This window comes from Peromyscus leucopus, chromosome 7, assembly GCF_004664715.2.
Source record: "Peromyscus leucopus breed LL Stock chromosome 7, UCI_PerLeu_2.1, whole genome shotgun sequence".
NCBI classification, from domain to species: Eukaryota; Metazoa; Chordata; class Mammalia; order Rodentia; family Cricetidae; genus Peromyscus; species Peromyscus leucopus.
The window spans coordinates 36,807,329-36,833,353 of record NC_051069.1 but is presented as its reverse complement, the minus strand read 5'-3'; the positions used below and the strand labels follow the sequence as shown (position 1 = coordinate 36,833,353).

The 26,025-nt window shown below is 40.3% G+C and overlaps 1 protein-coding gene across 1 annotated transcript; it reads left to right on the top strand.

The window, feature by feature from the left end:
- The first annotated feature begins 21,423 nt into the window (after window positions 1-21,423).
- On the top strand, window positions 21,424-23,732 carry LOC114699757 (acrosomal protein SP-10-like). The gene is made up of 3 exons (XM_028879028.2): window positions 21,424-21,568; window positions 21,791-21,916; window positions 23,128-23,732. The coding sequence occupies exons 1-3, from the start codon at window positions 21,520-21,522 to the stop codon at window positions 23,271-23,273; spliced, it is 321 nt and encodes a 106-aa protein (XP_028734861.1). The 5' UTR covers window positions 21,424-21,519; the 3' UTR covers window positions 23,274-23,732.
- The last annotated feature ends 2,293 nt before the right edge of the window (window positions 23,733-26,025 follow it).

Here is a 26,025-nt window from a genome sequence, read left to right as displayed (position 1 = left end):
GGAAAAAAGTCACATGATTATGCATAAAAATCCTTTGACAAAATCCAACACATCTTCATGATAAAAGTTTTAGAGAATATCGGGCTAGAGGAACATATCTGAATATAATAAAAGCCACCCACAGGCAACATTATCCTAAGTGGGGGAAAGCTTGAAGCAATCATGCTGAAGTCAGGAACAAGACAAGGATACCCACTGTCCCCACTGCTTTTCAATGCTTTGTTTAAAACACCAGGTGGAGCAACGAGGCTGGAGAAGAAAACTGAGAGGCTGCCACTAGGAAAGATATGAAACTGTCTCTATATGCAGACGACATCTTATACATTCGAAATCCCAAATATTCTCCCAGAAAACTTCCAGAAACAATAAACAAATTCAACAGTGTGGCAGGACTTCCACAAACCAACAACTTTTTTATATACTAACAACAAACATACAGAGAAAGAGATCATGGGCACACTCCCATTCAGAATAGTCTCAACAAATATAAAATATCTAGGAATAAACCCAACCAAGGCAGTGAAGGGCCTCTATGATGAATACTTTACACCTCCGAAGAAAGATCTAGAAAAAGACAATGAAAATATATCCCATACTCATGGATTTGTAGAAATAATAATGTGAAAATGAACACTTACCCGAAGTTATTTACAGACTCAGTGCTATCTCAATCAAAATCCCCATCTTGTTCTTCACAGAGCTAGAAAAAAAACTATGCTAAAATTCCAATGGAACCAAAAAAAAGACCCTGGATGGCCAAAACAATCCTGAACAAAAAGAACAATGCTGGAGAAATTACCATTCCAGATCTCATACCATATGTTACAGAGCCATAGTAAAAACAATATGGTACTGGTACAAAAGCAGACATGTAGACCAACAGAACAAATTTAAAGACCTAAATATGAGTTCATATAAATACTGCTATTTAATATTTAACAAATATGCCAAAAGCTGGAAAAAAACATTTTCAACAAATGGTACCAGGAAAACTGAATGTCCGCATGCAGAGGAATGAAATTAGACCTGTATCAATCACCTTGAGAAAATCCAACTCCAAATGGATCAAAGACTTAATGTGAAAGCTGAAACACCAAAACTGCTAGAAGAAAACATAGGCAGCATCCTACATGATTGAGCTGTGGGAAAGGACTTTCTGAATAGGACTCAATTTGTCCAAGAACTGAGGCCAACAATAGACAAATAAATTCATAAAATTAAAAAGCTTCCATAAAACTAAGGAAAAAATCAAGTAGGTGAAGAGAAGGCCAAAGATTAGAAAAGAATTTTTAACAGCTATACATCTGACAAATATCCAGAATATATGAAGAACACACACATACACACATTCACACTCAGACCATACACATACACACCACATATACACATACACACTCACACTGTACACACATATACATGCAAACACACAAGAACACATACACATATACATCACACACACACACACACACACACAAACACACACACACACACACACACACACACACACACATACACCACCAAAGGAACAAACAACCTATTCCAAAACTGGGCCTGGAACCTGAGCAGAGAGTTCTCCAAAGAAGAAAAAACTGGCTAAGAAATAGCTCAGAAAATGTTCAATCATTCCTGGCAATTAAAATAATTTTGATATTTTGCTGCCCCAGACTTCCCTTCTGGACAAGAGGTGAGTGTCTGGGCTCAGCCTAGATCCCATCCCTGGGCACCAGCCACTCTGGGGAAGACCTGCCCAACTTGGCCCCAGGTTCTGGCCACTGAGCAGGTTCCCTCCTAGCCCTACCAGGAAGGCTACCCTTCTGAAGACCCCCGGCAGACCCTGCAATCTCCACACCCTCCTCCCACACCCATCTGCCCAAGACTCCAGCCACTTCCTGAGACTTAGAGACTGGCCCCCAGCTCCCATCCTGCCCCGGACTTCCCTTCTGAACAAGAGCACCCATTCTGCCCTGGACTTCCCTTCTGGACAAGAGCCCCCATCCTGCCCAGGACTTCCTGTCTGGACAAGAGCTCCCATTCTGCCCTAGTGTTCCCATTTGGACAAGAGAGCTCCCATCTGGACAAGAGAGAAAGACTTCCTGAATCTGTCAGCTCTGTCTGGACCAAGTATGCTGATAAGACCAAGTACAAATCACAAGGAGATGGGCAGACTTCAAGGCAAAAGTACATACGACAAAATGAAGAGCAATACAGCATCACCAGAACCTAGCACTTCTCCAACATCTAGACATGAACATCAAAAATTGGAAGAAGCAGAAGAAAACAGCCTTATGAATAACATCATGAAGAAGGTAGAGGCATATATAGAGGAAAAGACAAAAAAATGGGAAGAACGCTATTAAAAACTAGAGGAAAGGACAAGTAAAGTAGAAGAAAACAATAAAGTCCTGGAAGAAAACAATAAAGCACTGAAAGAAAATAATGAAAAAGCAATGAAACAAATGAAGGAAACAGTTCAAGACCTGAAAAGGGAAATAGAAAAAATGAAGAAGACACAAACAGAGGGAATGCTGGAAATAGAAAATCTGAGTAAACGAACAGGAACTTCAGATGCAAGTATAACCAACAGAATTCAAGAAATGGAAGAGAGGATCTCTGGTGTTGAAGATACGGTAGAAGAGATAGATTCATCAAACAAAGAAAACACTAAAGCCAACAAAGTCATGAACCAAAATTTCCAAGAAATTTGGGACACCATGAAAAGACCAAACCTACGAATAATACAGATAGAAGAAGGAGAAGAATACCAACTCAAAGGAACAGAAAATATATTCAACAAGATCATAGAAGAAAACTTTCCCAACTTAAAGAAGGAAGTGCCTATGAAGATACAAGAAGTCTATAGAACACCAAACAGACTAGACCCCCCCAAAAAAGTCCTCTCACCACATAGTAATTAAACAACTAAATGTACAGAATAAAGAAAGAATATTAAGAGCAGCTAAGGAAAAAGGCCAAGTGACTTTTAAAGGCAAACCCATCAGAAAAACACCCGATTTCTCAATGGAGACTTTGAAAGTCAGAAGGACCTGGACAGATGTAATGCAGACACTAAGAGATCATGGATGCCAGCCTAGACTAATATACTCAGCAAAAACTTTCAATCATCATAGATGGAGTGAACAAGACAAAGCCAGATTTAAATGATACTTATCCACAAACCCAGCCCTATAGAAAGCACTAGAAGGAAAATTCCAACCTAAGGAAGTCAGATACATCCTCAAACACACAGGCAATAGATAAAGCCACAGTAGTAAACCTCAAAGAAGAGAAGTACACACACACTACCACCAAAAAATAACAGGAATGAACAATCACTGGTCATTAATACCCCTTAATATCAATGGACCTAATTCACCTATAAAAAGACACAGACTTACAGAATGGATATGAAAGCAGGACCCATCTTTCTGCTGCATACAAGAAACATATCTCAAATTCAAAGATAGACACTACCTAAGAATAAAAAGCTGGGAAGACTTTCCAATCAAACAGTCTTAAGAAACAAGTAGGTGTAGCCATCCTGATATCCAGCAAAATAGACTTCACACTAAAATCAATCAAAAGAGGTCAAGAAGGGCATTGCATACTTATCACAGGAAAGATCCACCAAGATGAAGTTTCAGTTCTGAACATTGATGCCCCAAACACAAGGGCACCCACATATGTAAAAGAAACATTACTAAAGCTTAAACCACATATAAAACCCCACACATTAATAGAGGGAGATCTCAACACCCCACTTTCATCACTGGACAGATCTCCCAAATCGAAACTTAACAGAGAAATAAAGGACTCAACTGATGTCATGACTCAAATGGACTTAATCGATATCTACAGAACATTCCATCCTAACCAAAAAGAATATACCTTCTTCTCAGCACTCCATGGAACCTTCTCTAAAATTGACCACATACTTGGCTACAAAGCAAATCTCAACAGATAACAAAACAATTGGAATAACCTCCTGTGTTCTATCAGACCACCATGGTTTAAAGTTAGATTTCAACAACAACAAAAAACTACAGAAAACCTACAATCTCATGGAAACTGAATAATGCTAAACTGAATCACCAATGGGTTAACGAAGAAATAAAGAAAGAAATTAAAGACGTCATAGAGATCAACGAAAATGAAGACACCACATACCCAAACTTATAGGACACTATGAAAGCAGTGCTAAGAGGGAAATTCATAGCACTAAATGCCCACATGAAAAAGTTGGAGAAATTTCACACTAGTGACTTAACAGCACACCTGAAAGCTCTAGAACAAGAAGAAGCAAAGTCTCCCAGGAATAAGACACCAGGAAATTATCAAAGTGAGAGCTGAAATCAATGAAATAGATACAAAGAGGACAATACAAAAAATTAATGAAACAAAGAGTTGGTTCTTTGAGAAAATCAACAAGATAGAAGAGCCCTTATGCAAATGAACCAAAAGACACAGAGAGAGAGCATCCAAATTAACAAAATCAGAAATGAAAAGGGAGACATAACAACAGATGTTGAGGAAATCCAGAGAATCATCAGGTCATACTTCAAAAAACTTTGCTCCACAAAACTTGAAAATCTAAAAGAAATGGATAATTTTCTGGATAAGTACCACATACCTAAGTTAAATCAAGAACAGATAAACTATTTAAATAGTCCAATAACCCCTAAGGAAATAGAAACAGTCATTAAAAGTCTCCCAACCAAAAAAAGCCCAGGACCAGATAAATGGTTTCAGTGCAGAATTCTACCAGATATTCAAAGAAGAGTTAATACCAATACTCTCTAAATTGTTCCACATAATAGAAACAAAAGGAACATTACCAAACTGCTTCTATGAGGCTGCAATTACCTTGATTCCTAAATCAAACAAGGATACAACAAAGAAAGAGAACTACAGACCAATCTCCCTCATGAACATTGTTGCAAATATACTCAATAAAATACTGGCAAACAGACTCCAAGAACACATCAAAACAATTATTACCCATAATCAAGTAGGCTTCATCACAGGGATGCAAGGGTGGTTCAACATACAAAAGTCTGTCAATGTAATATACCATATAAACAAACTAAAAGAAAAAATCCACATGATCATCTCACTAGATGCAGAAAAGGCATTTGATGATATCCAACATCCTTTCATGGTAAAGGTCTTGGAGAGATCAGGAATACAGGGAACATACCTAAACATAATAAAGGCAATTTACAGCAAGCCAACAGCCAACATCAAATTAAATGGAGAGAAAATCAAAGCAATTCCACTAAAATCAGGAACAAGGCAAGGCTGTCCCCTCTCCCCATACTTATTCAATGTAGTTCTTGAAGTTCTAGCCAGAGCAATAAGACAACATAAGGAGATTAAGGGGATACAAATTGGAAAGGAAGAAGTCAAGCTTTCCCTATTTGCAGATAACATGATAGTATACTTGAGTGACCCCAAAGATTCAACCAAGAAACTGATACAGCTTATAAACACCTTCAGCAACATAGCAGGATACAAGATCAACTCAAAAAAAAAATCAGTAGCCCTCCTATATACAATTGACAAACAGGCTGAGAAGGAAATCAGAGATACATCACCCTTTACAATAGCCACAAATGATATAAAATACCTTGGGATAATACTAACCAAGCAAGTGAAGGATCTATATGACAAGAACTTAAGCCCCTGAAAAAAGAAATTGAAGAAGATGTCAGAAAATGGAAAGATCTCCCATGCTCATGGATAGGCAGGATTAACATAGTAAAAATGACAATCTTACCCAAAGCAATCTACAGATTCAATGCAATCCCCATCAAAATACCAACACAATTCTTCACAGACCTGGAAAGAATAATACTCAACTTCATATGGAAAAACAAAAAACCCAGGATAGCCAAAAGAATCCTGTACAATAAAACAACCTCTGGAGGCATCACAATCCCTGACTTCAAGCTCTACTATAGAGCTACAGCAATAAAATCAGCTTGGTATTGGCATAAAAACCGACATGTGGACCAATGGAATCAAATTGAAGAACCTGATATTAATCCGCACACCTATGAACATATAATTTTTGACAAAGAAGCCAAAAGTGTACAATGGAAAAAGGAAAGCATCTTCAACAAATGGTGCTGGCATAACTGGATATCAACATGTAGAAGGCTGCAAATAGATCCATATCTATTACTGTGCACAAAACTTAAGTCCAAGTGAATCAAGGACCTCAACATAAATCCATCTACTCTGATCCTGCTAGAAGAGAAAGTAGGAAGTAGTCTTGAACGCCTTGGCATAGGCGATCACTTCCTAAATATAACACCAGTAGCACAGACACTGAGAGGAAACAATCAATCAATGGGACCTCTTGAAACTGAGAAGCTTTTGTAGAGCAAAGGATAAGGTCAAAAAGGCAAAGTGACAGCCTACAGAATGGGAAAAGATCTTCACCAACCCCACATCTGACAGAGGACTGATATCAAGAATATATAAGGAACTCAAGAAATTAGACATCAAAATGCCCAACAGTCCAATTAAGAAATGGGCTTTAGAACTAAACACAGAATTCTCAACAGAGGAAGCTCAAATGGCAGAAAGACATTTAAGGAATTGCTCAACATCCCTAATTATCAGGGAAATGCAAATCAAAACAACTCTGAGATACCACTTTATGCCTGTCAGAATGGCTAAGATCAAAAACACTGAAGACACCTTATGCTGGAGAGGATGTGGAACTAGGGAACTCTCCTCCACTGCTGGTGGGAATGCAAGCTTGTACAACCACTTTGGAAATCAATATGGCACTTTCTTAGAAAATTGGGAATCAATCTCTCCCAAGATCCAGCTATACCACTCTTGGGCATATTCCCAAGAAATGCTCAATCATACCACAAGAGCACTTGCTCAGCTATGTTCATATCAGCATTGTTTGTAATAGCCAGAACCTGGAAACAACCTAGATGCCTTTCAACTGAAGAATGGATAAATAAATTGTGGCACATATACACAATGGAATACTACTCAGCAGAGAAAAACAATGACATCATGAGGTTTGCAAGGCAAATGGATGGATCTAGAAAAAAATCATCCTGAGTGAGGTAACCCAGACTCAGAAAGACAAATATGGTATGTACTCACTCATAGGAGGATACTAGAGGTGGAACAAGGATGACTGGACTGCTACTTACAACATCAGGGAGGCTACCAGGAAAACAGGACCCCAAGAAAGACACAGGGATCATCCAATGCCAGAGAAATGGATGAGATCTACATGGATATCCTGGACATGTGTGGGGTTAATGAAGGGCAAGGGTCGAGGGAAAGAGAGCTTGGGGGAGCGGGAGATCCCAGCTGGATCAAGAACAGAGAGGGAGTACAAGGAATAGGAGACCATGGTAAATGAAGACCACATGAGAATAGGAAGAAGCAAAGTGCTAGAGAGGCCCACAGAAATCCACAAAGATACCCCCACAATAGACTGTTGGCAGTGGTCAAGAGACAGCCTGAACTGACCTACTCTGGTGATGGGATGGCCAAACATCCCAATTGTCGTGCTAGAAACCCCATCCAATGACTGAAGGATATGGATGCAGAGATCCATGGCTAGGCCCCGGGTGGAGCTCCGGGAGTCCAATTTTTGAGAAAGAGGAGGGTTTATATGAGCAAGAATTGTTGAAGCCAAGGTTGGATAAAGCACAGGGACAAATAGCCAAATGAATGGAAACACATGAACTTCAAACCAATGGCTGGGGGGCCCCCAACTGGATCAGGCCCTTTGAATGGGTGAGACAGTTGATTGGCTTGATCTCTTTGGGAGGCATCCAGACAGTGGGACCAGGTCCTGTGCTCATTGCATGAGTTGGCTGTTTGAAACCTAGGGCTTATGCAGGGTCTCTTGGCTCGGCCTAGAAGGAGGAGACTGGACTTGCCTGGACTGAGTCTACCAGGTTGATATCAGTCCCTGGGGAGGCTTTGCCCTGGAGGAGGTGGGAATGGGGGTGGTCTGGGGGTAAGGGAAGGGAGTGGGAGGGGGGAGAATAGGGGAACCCGTGGCTGATATGTAGAACTGAATGGTATTGTAAAATAAAATAAATAAAATTTTAAAAAAAAGAAAAAATAGATGTTTCCATAGGCTTCCAATATCAATATTTTGATTATTACATTAATTTTAGAACTATAGAGACCTGAGTACTTGGTGGCAGCCAATCCAAGTGTAACAGAAATAAGCCGAACTGGAAGAGTAACTGGAGGTACATTAGACAATTCTATGAGATGGAGAGAGAGAGAAACTCACTGTCTAGGGCTGGGAGCATAGCATGGTGATGGGGAACTCCACTGGCATATACAGACCTTGAGTTTGACCCAGCACTGAGCAAACTAGTTTTACTTTTTAGGTAGTGCATCTGAACATAATATATGCTCAGGCCATTTGGTAGCTTAGAAGAAAAGGCTGTATCTTTTGGATGCATGTTTTAGTCTTTGGAGGGACAGAGATGTTTTGCTTTTCTTTGGTTTGACTGTATCTCCCAAATGTACTCACAGCTTCTTTCCCATCTCCACCCACCTCTGAATGCTGTGGAGACTTCTATCTAGCACTGCTTGTTTGAGTGCACCTGGTCCCAATTCTTGCCTGATTAAGTATTTTGTCTCTCACCTGCTGCCCATCTGGATTTTATTATCAAAATATCTTCAGTTTGAGGCCCCAAGAAATGGATGTTCGGGTCCTAACAGCATTCCAGGCTGTTCCTGGAACAATGTCCCAAGGATCTACGAAAAAATCTAAGCTGGACAAGTTCTCGGGGGAGGGGGGGTAAGTAACAGGGACAAGAATAGTCAAAATAAATTGAGAAACAGATCATGACTGTTGGCCAAGAATTCAATATAAATGCATCAATTTTTTAAAGTTGATTTTTAAATTTCTTAAGAATTACAAAAGTTGCCGGGTGGTGGTGGCACATGCCTTTAATCCCAGCACTCAGAAACCAGAGGCAGGAGGATCTCTGTGAGTTCGAGGCCAGCCTGGTCTACAGAGTTAGTTCCAGGATGGCCAAGGCTACACAAAGAAAGCCTGTCTCAAAAAAAGAAAAAGAAAAAAGAAGAAAAGAAGTGCAAAAAGTTGACAAAGAGTTTTTGTGCTCCTTTCATGTAGCTTTCTCAACAATGCCTCCTTCAATCATCATGATGAATTTTCTAAACTGGGAAACAGATACACTGTAGTGTTAAATGTAAACCTACTTGTGTGTTGTCAGTTGGACATATACTCCTTCAGCATGTATCATTGTGGAATTTTATCATATGTGTTATATGTGTAAAGTCCTCCCAAAGCAAGACAAGTGCTGTCCATCATAGCCAAGAAACTCTGTGGTGTTACACTCAGTCTTTCCACTCAGCTCCAGAGCACTGGTGTTTGCCACTCATATAATTTGACATTCTGAGACTATTGCATGGGTACAATCACACAATACATAGTCATAATTCTGTATGATGCTCTGGTTGAATTTATCAATCATTCATTCTCTTTTGTTGTTGGATAATCTTCCATTAAACCACTGCTCATTTACACATTTACCCATTCACCATTTGAGAAAACCAGTGTTCTTCCCAGAGAACTGAAGCTGATACAGATGAAGTTTCTATGAACATTTTTTGTAGAATTATGCATACAGTAAGTTTATGTTTTTCCTTCCTCTAGGATGAAAATATTATATTACATGGAGTTAAAGAAGCTAGACATTAAAAGAATTTGATTCTCTTCATATAAAATACTATACCTTGCAGGTTAAACATCTCCAGTGACGAATAGAGCAATGATTACATGGGTCATAAATATTAATCTGGAGTATAGATCCACAGGGGCTGGCCTGAGGCCAAAGGACCCCCTGGTGCTGGATCAGTCCCGAAGTCTGGGGACCAGCCTTAACCTGGGGTCTATGGACACTGGCCTGAGCCCAGTGTTGAGAGTTTTGTCCTAGTTCTGGACATGGAATACTCAGACCTGGGGTTTGAGTCATAGGGGCTGGTTTAATGCAGGGCTCTGTTGGGGCATGTTCTCAGTCAACCTTCCTGTGCCCAGAAGGAGATTCATACTCATCCCTTCCCAGTCTCCCCTCTCCTCTCTCTCCTTTATCCTCTCCCCTCTCCCCTCTCCTCTCCCTCCTTCCATCTCTGCTATGTTGTCTCTGTGTGAGGGAAGTGAGGCTGGTGTGAAGTTGACTCCATACCCTTTGCAATGTACCTGTCCTTACTTATTTATGTGCTACACCCCACTTCTTCTCTCCTCCTCCTTCTTCATCTTCTCCTTCCTCCTCCTCTTCCTCCTCTTCCATCTCTTCCTCCTCTCCTCCTCCTCCTCTTCTTCTTCAAGAAACAGAATTTGAGTCAGTTCATTAAGGGAGAAAAACTCCAAGAATGCTAGTGAGTTGAGGGAAGAGTGTGTGTTCCAGTGTTCTGGGCCACAAACCTCAAGACCCTTTATAGGACATTCATCTATTTCTGCTGTTGCTGCTGTGTTTATCCTACTCATGTGTGTATTCTATTTATGTAATTATTCTAGCAATAAGACAGATTGCATGATGAATTTTATATCCAGAATTAACCTGGTGATAAATCCCTTTTTATCAAAAGGGATTTAATAAAATTTTAATAACAATGTATTAAAATTAATAATCAAGTTTATAGACATTTTGATGATACTTATTATAGCTATATTAACTAATGTTACTGAAATTTAGTTTTGTTTTACTATAATTTTTTTCGTGGTTTAAGAATGGGACCACATTGTCCCTATAGAATGAATTGGTAAGACTTCCCCACTTGTCTGTACTTTTGAGTTTTTGAAGGGTTGATGCTCAGTTTTCATTAAGCATCTGGTGGAATCCACCAATGGAACTGTCTAAGGCTGAACTTTTTGTAAAAACTCTTTTGATTATTAGTTGGGAATATTTACTTGTTGAAGATCTATTCAAATTTAAGCATAATTTTGAGTAAATTTGGCAATTTCATCTTTCAAGGAACATGTTTATTTCACCTAATTATCTAATTTGTTTGTATATGATTGCTGATCATATTCCTTTATAGTCCTTTCTGCTTCTGCAAAGTCAGAAATAATATGCCATCTTTAATTCTCAAAGTTAGCAATTTTACATTTCTCTCCCTCTTTCTGTATCTTCATGAGCTGTGCTTAAAGTCTTTCAACATTGATTTATTCAAAGAACCAATGTTTGCTTTCACTGACTTCTTAAGTTTGTTCATTTGTTTTTAATTATGTGCACATATATAGGGCGTGTATGAAAATGTTGTGCCTTTGGAGGCCAGAGGAGTACACTGGATCCCCTGAAGCTGTAGTTACAGAAGAATGTGAGCTACCCAACCTGGGTTCTGTGAGAACAGTGTGTGCATTTAATTGGTAAGCCATCTAGTCCACCCCCTATTGTTTTCCCATTTAATGTTTCATTTATTTTAGTTCAAATCTCTATCTTTATCTTCTTTTTGTTGGCCTGGGTTCCAGTTGTTTTTGTTTTTGTCATTTTTGATGGGTTTATTTTATTTTATTTTTCTTTATTAAGAATTTTTTTACTCACTCTTCATGCTTTCCACAGACCCCCCTCCACCCTCCTCCCATCCCCCAACCCTCTTTCCCAAGCCACCTCGCATACCCACATCCCCCAAATGGAGGTCTCCCATGGAGAATCAGCAGAGCCCAGCTCACTGAGCCTAGGTAGGTCCAAGCCCCTTCCCACTGCACCAAGGCTGTGCAAAGTGTCACACCACAGGCACCAGATTCCCAGAAGCCTAGCTCCCGATACCCCTGCCTGGTTGCCCCACAAACAGTTCGAGCCAAACAACCGACTTCTGTGTCCAGAGGGCCTAGTCCAGTCCCATGGGGGCTCCACAGCCACCAGTCCACAGTTCATGGGCTTCCACTAGTGTGGTCCGTCATCTTTACATCCTCCCATCATGATCTCGACGTCCCTCACCTGCAGTATCTCTCCTCTCTCACATCAATTGGATTCCCGGAATTTTTGTCACTTTTTTTTAGGTTTGTGTGTCCTTTAATCAATGACTGGGTGTTCTGTTTCATTGTCAATGATTTCACAGACATACTTGTTTCTGCTAAAGGGTTGGATATTCCATGCTTTCAATGGCTAATCTTGATTGTCAAGTTGATTTGACTGAGGAGGGTAAGTCTGTGAGAGTGTTTCCAGAAACTATAAATTAAGAAAGGAAGACAACTACGTAGTACAAAAAAAGTTATCAATAATTACATTTACAATATTCAATCCATTGGTATTTAGCAAATTCAGAGGAAACATTCCACCATCCATCCCATCTCAGTGACTCCAAAGTTTTATACCTAATTTACTTTCTTAATTAAGGAAAACTGCAAGTATAATTATCTAGGCTTCAACTTCATCCAAGACTACAGCAGGATAAAAATCTTACCTAACAATAGAGATATTTGAGTGCCTGGACAATCACCCAAAGTTATTTTCCATGTTAGGGCTTCCATCTTCAGCCTACAGGCCTAGAGTATCAGGCAGACTTTTCAATGAAGCAGAAAATTTGAAGAACTGTCCTGCCTTAAGGTAAAACATAAGGTTATTTGTCTGATAAATTTCTTCTTTGATCACAACCTAAAGCTGAAGACTAAAGGAATTCAGAGCAATTCTAATAAAGAATGTTAATGAAGTCACTGAAATTATGAAAAGGAAACAAATAGAAACTTACAAGACAACTGCTGGCAGGCTGTGCAGAGGTGTCTGGTTGTGGCCTCCCCTTCCTACTGAACTTACCATGGGAAACAGTGGAGGAGCCCCTCATTTCTTCTTAACTAAGTCCACTGAACTTACCATGGGAAACAGTAGGGGAGTCCCTCATTTCTTCTTAACTAAGGCCACCTTTAGAAATTGTTCTCAGGAGACATCCAGGTTTATTGGTACATTCTATTGGAAAATTCAGATAATTTCATTTAATCCTTATGTTATCATAGCAACAATAAATAAATTATTATGGTTTTTTTTTTCACCTTTGGAATCCAGACCTCCCTACTAGCCACTTCACTGTCATTAATATCTTCCCCTGTCCTCAGCACAAGAGGAAAGAACTCTGTGGAAGTGGAGACGATGGACAATTCTGGGGTTCCTGACAGTCTGAGCACTGGGTAGTCTCATGACAGAAGAAATTTGCACGTGAATGATCCCCAAAGAAACATGTGTGTTCTTTCTTGGATAGGTACATATTATCCAGATGATTTTTGTCCCGCATATCATCCATGAAGGTAGAAACTTAGTTTTGTTTTGGTTTTGTTCTTTGTTTTTTTCCTTGTTGCACAAAGCTGTGTTCTTTGCTTAGCTGAGACAATGAGATAGGCTGTTCTTATCTGACCACTACTTCAACCCCTGATGGAGAAGAAGTTGTTCTTTCCTCCCCCGGTCATCAGGAGATATCCTTGGGCACTGGGCAGATTCCAACAAACTGAGGCGTTGCATTGGAACAACACCTGAGGCTCTTTCTCTTCGTTCCATGATCTCTCAGGCAATCTGTCCACACTGAGATCCCATTCCTCCATCTGCCACTCACCACCAGCCTCATTGAACTACTCAACAAGGTCACTTTGTGAAAACATTTCCACCACGAACGAAACTATGCTTTTTCTATACCTTATGAAGAATACATTTATTTTTATTAGGTATCTGTGTACGTGCACAACGTGTGTGTGTGTGTGTGTGTGTGTGTGTGTGTGTGTGTGTGTTCATGCACACATGCTACAGCATGTAAAAGTCAGAGGACAACTTTATGGAGTCAGGTCTCTCCCCTCCTTCCACTTCCACCTTTATATGAGTTCCAGGGATTGAACCATGGCACAAGACTCATGGGCAAGTCCCTTTAACCACTGAGCCATCTCACCAACCCTAGGTCAATTTAATAACAAACAAACAAACAACAACAGCAGCAATCAAAAAACAGCCATTCATCAATGGAAGAACGGTTAATGAAAATTATTTTAAGTAAACACAATGAAATTTTATTCCACTGTAAGGAAAAACAAAACTATGAAACTTGCAGGTAAATGGATGGAACTGGCAAAATTATCCTGAGCAAGGCAACTCAAGCCTGAAAGGCAAACCTGCGTTCTCTCTTTCATATGCAGATCCCAGCGTCCATCCTTTATGTTTGTGAGTTTAACTTGGAAAACTCTTAGAAGGCAGGAAATGGGCCTGCAGTTAAGAGTACATACTGCTTTTAAGAGGACCTGAATTTGTCCCCCAGTGCCCACATCAAGCAGCTCACAACCACAACCACAAGCTCCAGGGGATTCAACACCCTCTTCTAACCTCCACAGGCACCTGCACTCACATACACACCTCTGCATAACTGAAAATAAAATAAATATTTTTAAAACAATCCAGGAAACTAGTTGAGGATCATCAGAGTGAAAGATGCCTCAAAGGAGGTGGAACCGCAGAATGGAGGTGATATGAAGTCAGAGAGCAGGGAATACTGGCAAGAGGGAAATGTTACCCAGGTGTGAGAGTAGAGAAATGAGGAAGGGGGGGGGGGTAAATGAGAAGGGAAAGTTAATCAAAATGATGTGTGCATTGAGAAGCCATGTGGAAAGTTGATAGTTGGCAAGAAAACTAAAAAGAATGAGAGTTAAGACTATGATGATCCAGTGCTCACCCTAGACACATAATACAGCTAGTGGAATCATGATCTCATAGCGCAGTAGACAGCTGTGGCAGGATTGCACAAGGCTGCCTCTGGCAGCAACCCACCACAGAGCAGGAAGTGGCCCATGTGCTCCCACCCTTCCAAGCTGTGGCTTCTAATGGACTCTGAGGGAAGGACAGCCATTGTCTTCAAGTTCTGAGCCCAGTGGTGAGACCAGCATGTTCCAGTGGATAGTTCCAAACCAGTGAAAACACACGGCCCTGGGTGAATTCAGTGGGTCACAAAGCAAAGCAAAAAGACATGAATGTGGGAAAGGGATTTGTAGAAAGAAGGGTAGGAGTAATAAGGGTCACAGGGGGGCAAGAGAGGGTAAGGGTGACAGTAATAAGAATACACTACAGCCAGGTGGTGGCAGCACATGCCTTTAATGCCAGCCTCACGAGGCAGAGGCAGAGGCAGGCAGATCTCTGTGAGCGTGAGGCTAGACTGGTCAACCAAGCAAGTTCCAGGACAGCCAGAGCTGTTACACAGAGAAATCCTGTCTCAAAGACCAAAAAAAGCAAAAGAAAAAAAAAAGAATGCCCTACATATGTATGTATGAGAATACATACATACATATATACACATGCATATTAGCCAAATAAATTTAACAAAAGAGTTTAATTTGGCAATTCTATTATTTTACTCACTTATTTCCATTATTTATTTGTTCTGTCAGGGAGAGGAGAGTTTCCATTTTAATTATATATATTTGGTTTTTTGACACAGAGTTTCTCTGTGTAGCTTTGCGCCTTTCCTGGATCTTACTCTGTTAACCAGGCTGGCCTCAAACTCACAGAGATCCACCTGGCTCTGCCTCCTGAGCAGAGCGCCAACACCACCCGGCTCCATTTTAACTATATTTTTAATTTGCTTATAAAGTAGTGGATTTCCATAAGAATTTATTCATGTATTGTTAGTTCTGGTTAACCCTCTCCCCTATCCCTCTGCTGCAGTCCCTTTTTAAACATTTCCAAGCCCAGAATTTCCCCCTCTACATTCATGTCACATATGTTCTTCTATTACCATCTCCCCTCTAAGGACCCCATCACCCAGTGTTCCCTTCCTAGTTTCTCTGCCCTCTACAAACAGCAGAGATTCTAAATCTAAAAATCCAAAGCTAGGATTGACATAAGAGAGGGAACATGTCCTGTATGTTTTTCTGGAGCCGAGTCACTCTAAACATTACATCTTTTTAGTTTGATCTCCATTTTCCTGTAAATTTCCCTTTTCTTTACAAATGAATGAAATCCATTGTGCACTTAAAGCACATTGTCAGTCATCCATCAATTTATGGACAGGTAGGCTGGTTCTAATTTCTAGCTATTGTGAATACAGCAGCAATGAGCAGTTACATCTCTAAGCATGCTATGAAACTGCCTCCCTTCTTTGTAACATTGCCCAATATAATTCATAACAAAGTTAAGAATTTTCCTCAGTGAACCAAGTTGGAAGGTTTATTTATGGGGGCACCATTAAGATCCATAAAAAAGGGGGAGGTGCACAAGGAAGTCGTGGATATATCTCACTGTCACCCTAAGCAAGCACAACCTAATTACTGTCCCTAACACCCTTGATTGAGGTGTTTCTTGGGATTTATCATCTAGTGCTAAGTGAACACAATATGCTCATTATCTTTGATAAGACATCTTTGGGGAAACACATTGTGTCTGTGGCCATTAGTCTGTATTGGTGGAGTCTGAACTCACTGCCTTTTTTGGGGTACAATCAGGTCAGATCGTGGGGCAAGAACTTATCCCTGACTTCTCTCCCCCCCCCCCCGTTTTCTCCCTGTCGCCATAATTCCCCATCTTTCCATCTTGTTGGACTTACAATCCCATTTGTGGATTATTGATATTATTGCCCCAAATCCCTAGGGCAACAGGGAGTCCTGTTCGGGAAGCCCTCCTCTGTGCCTGGTCCTTGGAGTGTACTTCCTACTTTTTCCTCCAGCAGGCTCAGTTCCATATTGAGGTCTTTACTCAGTTTGCAGTTGATGTCTGTGCAGAGTGAGAGAAAATGATCTAGTTCACTCTTCTACATGAAGGCATCTGGTTTTCTCAGCATCATTTGTTGAAGATTCTGTCTTGTCTCCAATGTGTCTTTTTGGTACCTTTGTCAAAACTTGAGTGCTTGTGGTTACATGGCCATCTCTCTGGGCCCTTTATTCTAGTCCATTGATTTGCAGGAATATTTTTGTACTAGTCCCATGATGTTATTATGACTATTCTCATGCATTTAAAAAAGAACTTTAGGTATCAGGTTAGTTTGCATTGATACTTTTATACTTTGTTGCACAACAGTGCTGTATACAGGGGATTACCTATCATTTTATTTCCTATGAAATCAAAAGTGTGGTGTCAAACCCTCAGCTTCTTAAGGAAGTCATGGACCCAATCTGATGCAATACATCAGGATCCGAGGTTGTACTAGGAAAATTACTAAGAGTTATGCTTTGTCTCTGAATTCCTTAATCCTCGAGCATTTGTAGGCACTTCAAGTCTTTGTTCAACCTTTACATCTGCTTTGCCTAGTTCGAGCCACAGTGTGCATGGTCTGCAAGTCTTTTAAAAGAGGACACTGTTTGGTAGGCAAGAGTAACTGCACTATACAATCCAGCCCTGGATGCAGATCCAGGAATTTCGTCATATTCTCACAAACAATGTATTTGAGCTACTTGAAGACATCCTTGCTAAGAGGTGTATATGTTCCTGCTCTGATGCCAAGTAGTGTTTGGGTCACTAAGTATAAATGCTTTTATCTTCTAGATGGATGGGTTCACAATCACACCGAATTGGACTGTTTTGAAGAATGTTATGCTGAAAACATGTATTACGGAAACTTGAAGATATCTACCTTTTGCTGCAAAGGTGAAGATTTCTGTAACAGATATCATGGCCAAATAGTGAAGAAGGACATTTTCTAACTGCCAGTTCCTTTGGCTGCTGCACTGTGTTCCTGTACCATATTTCCTCCCCCAAGAATCTCTCAATTTCACCTCTGTGTTCAGCATGAAATAAACTTCTTTACAAACTATCAGTTTCTGTTAAGAAAAAGGCAGACATAAGTAATAGAGAAACGGATGAGACCTAAGTTTCATGTAAGAGTTTACCCTCCTGGTTATTCAAAAAAGGGAGAAAGGGCCATTCGTCCGGTTTATAGACTGTTCTTTGCACTTGGCCAAGGCATCTCCACATTCTAGGCTGATGCTCAACTTAGGAAGGTCATAAAACAAACTCTCTCCATTTCACTACTCTTAAGTCTCCGGTGTTCCTGTTATAAGATCTGAGTGCTCTTATTAAGAAGTGATGATCTGTAGTAAACATGGAATCCAGGAGGACAAAAAAGGAGCCATAGTGGGAACACTAGAAATGTGAACAGTGGAATACAAGGGATGTGGAGAAGGAAGGAGGACGGGGAGGAGGAGCTTTCATTAGGAAGAGGAAAGGATATAAATTACAGAAGGAGGAGAAGAAAAAAGTAAAATAACAATTATAATGTCTGAAAATCAACAAGGAATCATATTTATCTAAAACTACATGTTTACACATATTGGGTAATTATTTGTGATGACTATGCTTTGTTACCATTAGCTATTACTTAGAGGGGAAACAGACTGGGAATACAATTGACTTCACTGAAGGATTCTTAATTTTTTTAGTAAATCAAAGTGTGTAAAATCAAAAGGCATTGAAAACACCACCAAAACTGATCAGTGTTCTAACGTGACACATGATATCTATTTATATACAAACATGTAAACACTCATGTAAAAACCTTATTGAATACATACTTAATCTTATAGGAGCACAGATTGTGCACATTGAATGTCAATTGTCCTTTGAGGCCCAGAGAAAACGTCTCAGACACCTGGTTTGACTTAGACTAGTATACATCTTAATAAAATTCTCACTGATGTAACCAGGGTGGAGACATCAGTGTGAGAACAGGAGAAAGTGGGGCTGGGAATCTTTTGCCCAAGACTCGATGAAGCAAAAGGGTAGGTTACTGAAGCATAAAAGTATCAATTTTTATTATGTGTTTTATCTAAAATATCCTTTAGTGAATGCTCAAAAAAGAGCAAAAAAAGATGAAGTCATCCAACCTCCACCCTATGGTCAAGGTCCCAGACACATGTGGGGCTGCTCCAGCATCAGGTCCTGACTCAAGTTGTGCCCCTGCTTGAGGCAAGGCACGAAGCACTTAGCTGAAGACAGTGTGTGTTCCTTGTGTCCTGAGTAAGCGCAGACCACTGGGCCTCCCTCCCCTGGGTGACAGCACCTATCCTGTGTTGTGACTGGGGTCCTTGAGCATCCATCTAAACTACTGGTGTCCCTTCCTTTGTCCGGGGTGAGGAGCAAGCTGGAGCGATGCAGCAGACAACTTGGTGAGATGCACACACTTGCCCTCTTCTTGTTTAGTGAGTGCCTGCCTAGAAGCTGGTCAAAATACAGAGAGCAAAGGACCATGCGGTTCTCACCCACAGCTGATGCACCTGCAATGCAACCCCTATTCCTAAAACAGAGGAATCATCACACAAGAGGGTACCCAAAGATGGTAAGAGTAGAGGACCAGAACATCCGCTCCAAGGGGTTATCTTCTCTCTATGTGACAGGGAAGATGCACCCACAAAATCTCGGGAGTAGGGTTGCCTCAGCAAGACCTGTACAACGACGACAGTGACATACCAATGGGAATGGAGAGAACTTCTCAAGGCTCTACCATGAGACAAAGAGCTCCAGGCAACTCTGTCTGAGGAGAAAGGAAGAGCCTGCATATTCGAGTCTCATGACAGGTCATCCAGTCCCAAGTGGACAACGTTTAATACAAATGCATACAAACAAAACCAAATGGAGTCACCAGGCTGTACATATGAACATACACACATACATATATAATACATTCATACATCATACACATACATATACATGTACATTCATAAGTCATACATTCATATATGCATGCATATATATACACATACATACATATATGTGTATTATCACAACACTAATTTAAAAATAAGGGTTTGTGAATTTGAAGGGAAATGGGGAGGGGGACACCAGAGGAGTTGGAGGAGAAAGAGGAAGGATGAAAATCATGTGAATAGAGTCAGTGTATGAGAAATTCTGTTTTTATTTTTAAATTAAAAACAAACATTACTATATTTGTCACTAAAAAAAAATCTCTTTCTGAACATGTCCACAATTCTAGTAAAGCCAAGGAGTGATGTGCTGGAACAGGGACTGAAATGTCCATGTGGCTATTGTCTGAGAGAACAGCAGGTCTCAATGGGATACATTTGTGCATGTGGCAAGTGTTATCTATAAGGAAGACCAAAGAGCCTGCATTCCTGCACACAGCAAAGATAATATAGAAAAAATAAAACATGAATTTTTATGTCTCTTCATAGACAAAATTATAGAAATAATGACCAACTTAGTATCAATGAACGCCTATGATACAACAACTATAAACTATAGTTAACCACTAACATGAACTTGACTCTTCAGATAAATACATAATACCAGTTATAAAGCAGAAACTTTACAATATAGCCTAGAACACACTTGCATATGACAGTAAACTTATTAATTCCTTCTGTAATTGAAATAATTTAGCAACCAATTAGATGAGGGCATTTGACCAATTTGGGACTCAATAGAAAAATGAAACTGATTTTTGAACACTTTGAGTATCTTTTTATGGCAGGCAGATCTGTGTGAGTTCGAGGCCATTCTGGTCTACACAGTGAGCCAAGCCAGTCAGGATTACATAGTAAGACCTTAGATCAAATGTATATGTATTTTTGATATGTAATATATCAATATATAATATAATAACATTATATTATAAGGCACATTTAATGCTGGTAGAAATATACATTCTCTGTTGAGATGCTGGCAATTCTTTATTGTTAACACCATCCAATGCTTTCTGTGTGTGATCACAACATTCAACAGCAGGCCATTAAACAGGCCCTTCCTTGGTGCATGGCAACCTTGAGCAGGGAAAGTAACAGTCAAGTAGCCCTTTGGCCAGCAATTGACCAGACTCTCTCTCATGGCAGCCTGGTTGTGTGGGACTCTCTACAGTCACTGCAGAGGATCACTACAGACACCATCAAGGATGTGCTCAGGCAGCCTGCATAGCCTTACAAAGCAGAGTTGACCTCAGATAACCCTTCTTGCCCAGCAGCTATTCGCACCCTAGCCAGACAAGAAGTACCTCCTGAGGTGCTCCAACAGAAGCTCTCTGTTTGGTACTAAGGACTACATAATAACATGGTCCTTCCTTTAGATGAGGGATGTGATGTGCACAGACCCTTCACACATCAGCTTCTGTCTAGACAAACAGGCTGCTGTGTTCACCTTTCCAGCATCCAGGAGACACACTTCCGTGCCGTCCAATTGAGCTGCAACTCAGGCTCAATAAAAGCCTTCTTCCAAAGGTTTTTCCTTTCCTAGTTCTGATCTCCAGCATCAGCAGAGCAGTCTGAGCTCATAGCATGGAAAGAGGAAGCACAGGGGGCCACCATGTGCTGCTGATGGTAAGATTATCTCACAGGTCATGTATATCATTACTGCCACCCGAAGCAAGGAAAAGTGAGAGGAATAAGGAAATAAGTCACAGAAGAGGGATTTGGTGTATTGCCAATGTGGGAGGGGCTTACATTGAGATCTGCTTCTGGGCACACACTGTCCATTGCTGTTGCCTGAGTGGACTATAAATTCACTAGAGGCTGGTATTTTCTGTGAGTGATCTCTGACCACCAGCTGTCTGGCACTAACACAGCCTGCTGCAAGAATCAGCTCAGGAGAAATGGAAAACCTATTGAAGCTGTGTCTCTTCATCCTCTGCTTTGAAACTGGTAAGTACTGTCTGCAACTTGATCCCTTATTGGCTGTAGAAAGAAAATTAAATCTCTTCTCATTTCATCCTGCCTTGTCTGTGGTGTTAAGACATGATGACTGGAGCACATATGTTAGCCAAAACATGGGTGCAGCCAAGCAATCCAGAGGTCCAGTGGCCTATGCTTTCATTGGGAAGTGACAGTGTGGCACTCATCTCTAAGCAGTCTTTATCTTTGCAGCTCTCACTTTACAGTGTGTACTGTGTCCATCTTACAAAAACGGGGAGTGTGTTAATGGGAATCAGACATGCACTGCACAACCTGGCGAAACTTGTATGATCCGCAGAATCTGGAATTCAATTGGATGTGAGTATGTGTTCTGTGCTCTGGAAAATTTCTGTTTCTCCCTCAGGATTCCAAGCACCACCTCTAGAATACTGTAGTTAAAGAAAAAGAGTCCAATGATATCTAGGTATGATATTCCAAACCTTGTGCTGGTGAAGCTTTGCCCATGGTAAAGCTAAGCATATACTGAGTGAGCGGGGCTTCTCTCCATCATTGTATTGATATATTCATCAGTCTCTGATTCCCAACATCTCTGCCATTTAGGGTCTGTCTTGGGTAATTTTCCATTCCCATGACAAAACAGCATAGCCAAGGCAACTTACAAAAGAAAACACTTAATTTGGGGCTGGCTCAAAGTCCCAGGAGTAAAGTCCATGATGATCATGGTAGATAACATGGCAGCAGGAAAGCATGGTACAGGATAAGGAGCTGAGAACTTACATTCTTAGTCACAACCTTGAGACAGAGAGAGACAGAGACAGAGATTGAGAATGGCATTTTGAAACCCCAAAGCTCATCCACAGTGACACACCCCCTCCAACAATGCCACACTTCCTAATTCTTCCCAAACACTTCAACCAAGTGGGGGCCAAGCACTGAAACATTCAAGCCTATGAGGGCTGTTCTAATTGAAGCCACCACACAGGCTATGAAATATCAGTCCTTACAAGTATCATTTCCCACACTCTGTCCTGGTTGCTTTTGCTTTTGTAATGTTCAAAGAACTTCTATCTTAGCCTGGAGCCACCTTCTCTGGAAAACCTTTGCTCATCCACAGGACACCAAGGTGCTTCACAAGTCTTCCTGCTTCATCTGTCTCCTGGCATAGTTCATGGTGTGTCCTTCCTGTCATTCCATAGAATCTGGTTCTTGAGGGCTAATACTATCTTGATCTCTACCTGCCCAGCTGCTCACCTTGGAGCCTGGATGCCAGCATGTACTGAGGAAGTGTGTTATGCACATCTGCTTGAGGGGAGATGATGCTATGTGCCTCGATGTATAGAGGCTCAAGCTCAACACTAAGCACGTGTTTCTCCTGTCATAAAGGCTCTTGGGTAAAGGGACTTTCTCCAGATGTAGTTTAAAAGCATGTGGTGGGAAGGCCAACATGGGACACTTACTGCTATGGAAGAAAATTCTTTCAGTGAAAGAATTCTCAGTCCAAATGTACTTGGATATGAGGTTGTACCCTGGCTGTCAAAATAATATCTTTTTGCAATCTTCTTCCACAGATGCTAAACTGAAAAGTGCGGAGTTGAGGTGTACAGAATTCTGCGAGTTTGATGAAAAAAGTTCTGGAGGTGAAACAATACATACATACTGCTGCAATCATGATGATTTCTGCAATAGCATTGATTTACCAATTGTGATGGCTTAGTGTGAGCTAGATTCAGGTGGCCTCATCTGTCATTTCCTTTCCTCCCTGTCCTTCTTTTCTTCCCTTGGGTTTAATTGTTTTCTGGACTGGAGATTTTTCTAAGCCTCACAATTGCACAGAACCTTGGTATTATGAAAGTATATCTAATTATATCACCTAATTCTTATTCGGGATATGCCCTAGCCCTTATCACCATGAATGTAACCGACATATGGTTTTCATCAATGCATTTATCGTCTCAATGTGGATGGACAAGACAGATGAATAGATAAAAGGACCATAGAGGATAAAGATGCTGAATATCCTTCGTACAACATGTGCTTTAGGAACTTGGTTAGTTCTCATCATTGTGACTTGTTGGGGACCAACTCTGGACAGCGGTGTCTTGAACCTGTGTAACCTTCCACGATTTATCAAGCCTCGTGTAAATAGGAGGCTTTTAGTCTAACCTAGGAATGTAGGATTAAATAAACTTCTTGGAGCCTGTACTAAATCAGCTAGCTGCAGGGGCCTGGGACCAAAGCGACCTCCTGCTGACCCTCCCCTAGGAATTTTCTTTGTCCTCTCCTCACTCCTCCTGCTCCTCCTCCCTACCTGAAGCCCTGTTTATAAGCTCTAACACCCAGTCAATAAACGAGACCTTGACGCAACTCAGACTGACTCTGTCTTTCTTCACGCGCTTGGTCTCCTTTCCCTCTCGCCCCCCATTGATTCACAGGTGGTCCCTCCTCGAGACCCTCGAATAACCTGGCCTGCTGGACGGGTCAGTGACTTACACTTCCAGGGAACAATCTAAAAGGGAAATATTGTTGTGGATCCTAGTTTCAGCCTTTCGTTGTCTTCTTTCATTACATGGGCCTATAGTAAAGCTAAACAACAAAGGCCATGGCATACCAAAACTGCTCACCTCATGGTGTCCAGGAAGTAACAAGACAGAGAGAGGACTGTGGCAACATATGGATTTCCAGAAGTACACTCAGTGGCCTCCTCTCACTATTTAGGCCCCACAGCTGAGAAGGAAGACATCTGGATAACTTTGTTCCCATGAATGAGAAAATGACAGCTACAAGATTATAGTGCCAATTTTCACCCAGGAAAGAAAATCTCTACCTAATGTTTCTGTTATATTGCAGCCAGAAAATAAATCCACCAAATGTTTCCTCTTCTTTGAAAGTTGTTCTTTCTGAACATGTAGAATCACGGGTGAAAATGGTGTTGACTCTCATCTGTTTTAGGAAGGCACTACTCCACCATGTTGCCTTTGTACCATTAGGAGGGAAATTTATTTGTAAGCCCTCACTCCCTGCCCCATCTAAGCCCAGGCTCCTTATGATTACACTTTAGTCCCACTGAGTGGAATCAGATTTCTTCTCTATGCGTATGATATACACATAAATCAATAAGTCATCAACCTGTTAGTTTAGTTTAAAAATAAACCCTAAAAGGATTTATTAAACAATTATTAGCTCCTGACCATTTTCCCTTTATTAATTGTATATGTTAAAGCACAGGACCAAGTCAGGCAGCACTCCAGCATGGATGGGGGGGGACATCATTTCCTGCCCCTAGCTGAGGGGCTACCGACAGTTAATTGCTATAAGGGAAAGAGAATCAGTTTTCTTCAGAGGTTTGGTAGATTGGCCATGCTCTGATAGATGTCCCCATAACCATGTTTGTTTGAACAGCACTGATTTGACTCAGTGGTTTGGTCTTTTTTAATGCTATGAAGTAGGTGGCATGCAGAGGATCTGGAATAGACTGGAGGGAAGAATGAATGATGTGACTATGACCAAATAATTTGTATGCATGTATGAAATTCTCAAAGAATAACTAAAATTTATTTATCACATTTGTTTAAAAATGAACAACACATCATTTGCTATTTAAAACTCTGTCTTTGAGGTTAATGTGGTGGCACCCACCTAGAATCACAGCATTCAATAAATGGAAGCAAGATAATGGAGAGTTTGAACACATTAAACTATGCTACATAATTTCTTGCTACATAATATTGTACACATAATCTTCTATAATATATATATAGGTACATGGGGAAATTCCATCTCATAGGGGAAAAGCTTTGAGTTCACATGTATTTCTTTTTTAGGTGTAAAAATGGACTTCAGTTTCTCAAAAATCCTCATATCAAAATATGTATGCTATGAGCTCATTTTTCTAAAATCTCCTTTAATAAATGAATGTTTTTACAAAATAAAAACCAAGTGAAATGTACAATGCAATTCATCTTATGAATTATTTTAACAGTCTATGCCAATAAATCTTACTCCCCATTATTTAATAGAAATCTCTTCCACATACTTTCAATGTGTCTTTAGTGTTCTGTTAATGTATCTGTTTCTCATTTATGAATAAATCTGTAAAGTACTAGCATGACTAGAATAGATCATTACACAAACTCAAGTTTATTTTATAGACTTGTGTTTTATGTAAAATTCACACCACCTGCCATTATATGTATAGCAATTATTTGCAGGTTTTTGTGTTGAAAGTTCTTTTCTCTCTGATAATTGCATTTCAAGATAAAGTATAAATTCATGTTTACCAAAGTATTATTGCCTAAACTGCAGCACTCAAAAGCAAATGTTTTAAAAATAAGGATCAAGAAGGAAAACTAAACTGCAAAATTCAGTATTTTTCTTAACACTCACACGGGCTATGTTTCTGTTTATTTACATAATAGTCTTCATTCATATAAAACTCAAATGACATAAATCTCATGATTGTAAATAGT

Bases quoted from the DNA above. Each gene is read 5' to 3' on its own strand.
- LOC114699757 (XM_028879028.2), top strand. From the start codon at position 21,520: ATGGAAAACCTATTGAAGCTGTGTCTCTTCATCCTCTGCTTTGAAACT. The intron at 21,569-21,790 runs GTAAGTACTGTC...TTATCTTTGCAG, and splicing joins CATCCTCTGCTTTGAAACTG to CTCTCACTTTACAGTGTGTA. The intron at 21,917-23,127 runs GTGAGTATGTGT...CTTCTTCCACAG, and splicing joins AATCTGGAATTCAATTGGAT to ATGCTAAACTGAAAAGTGCG.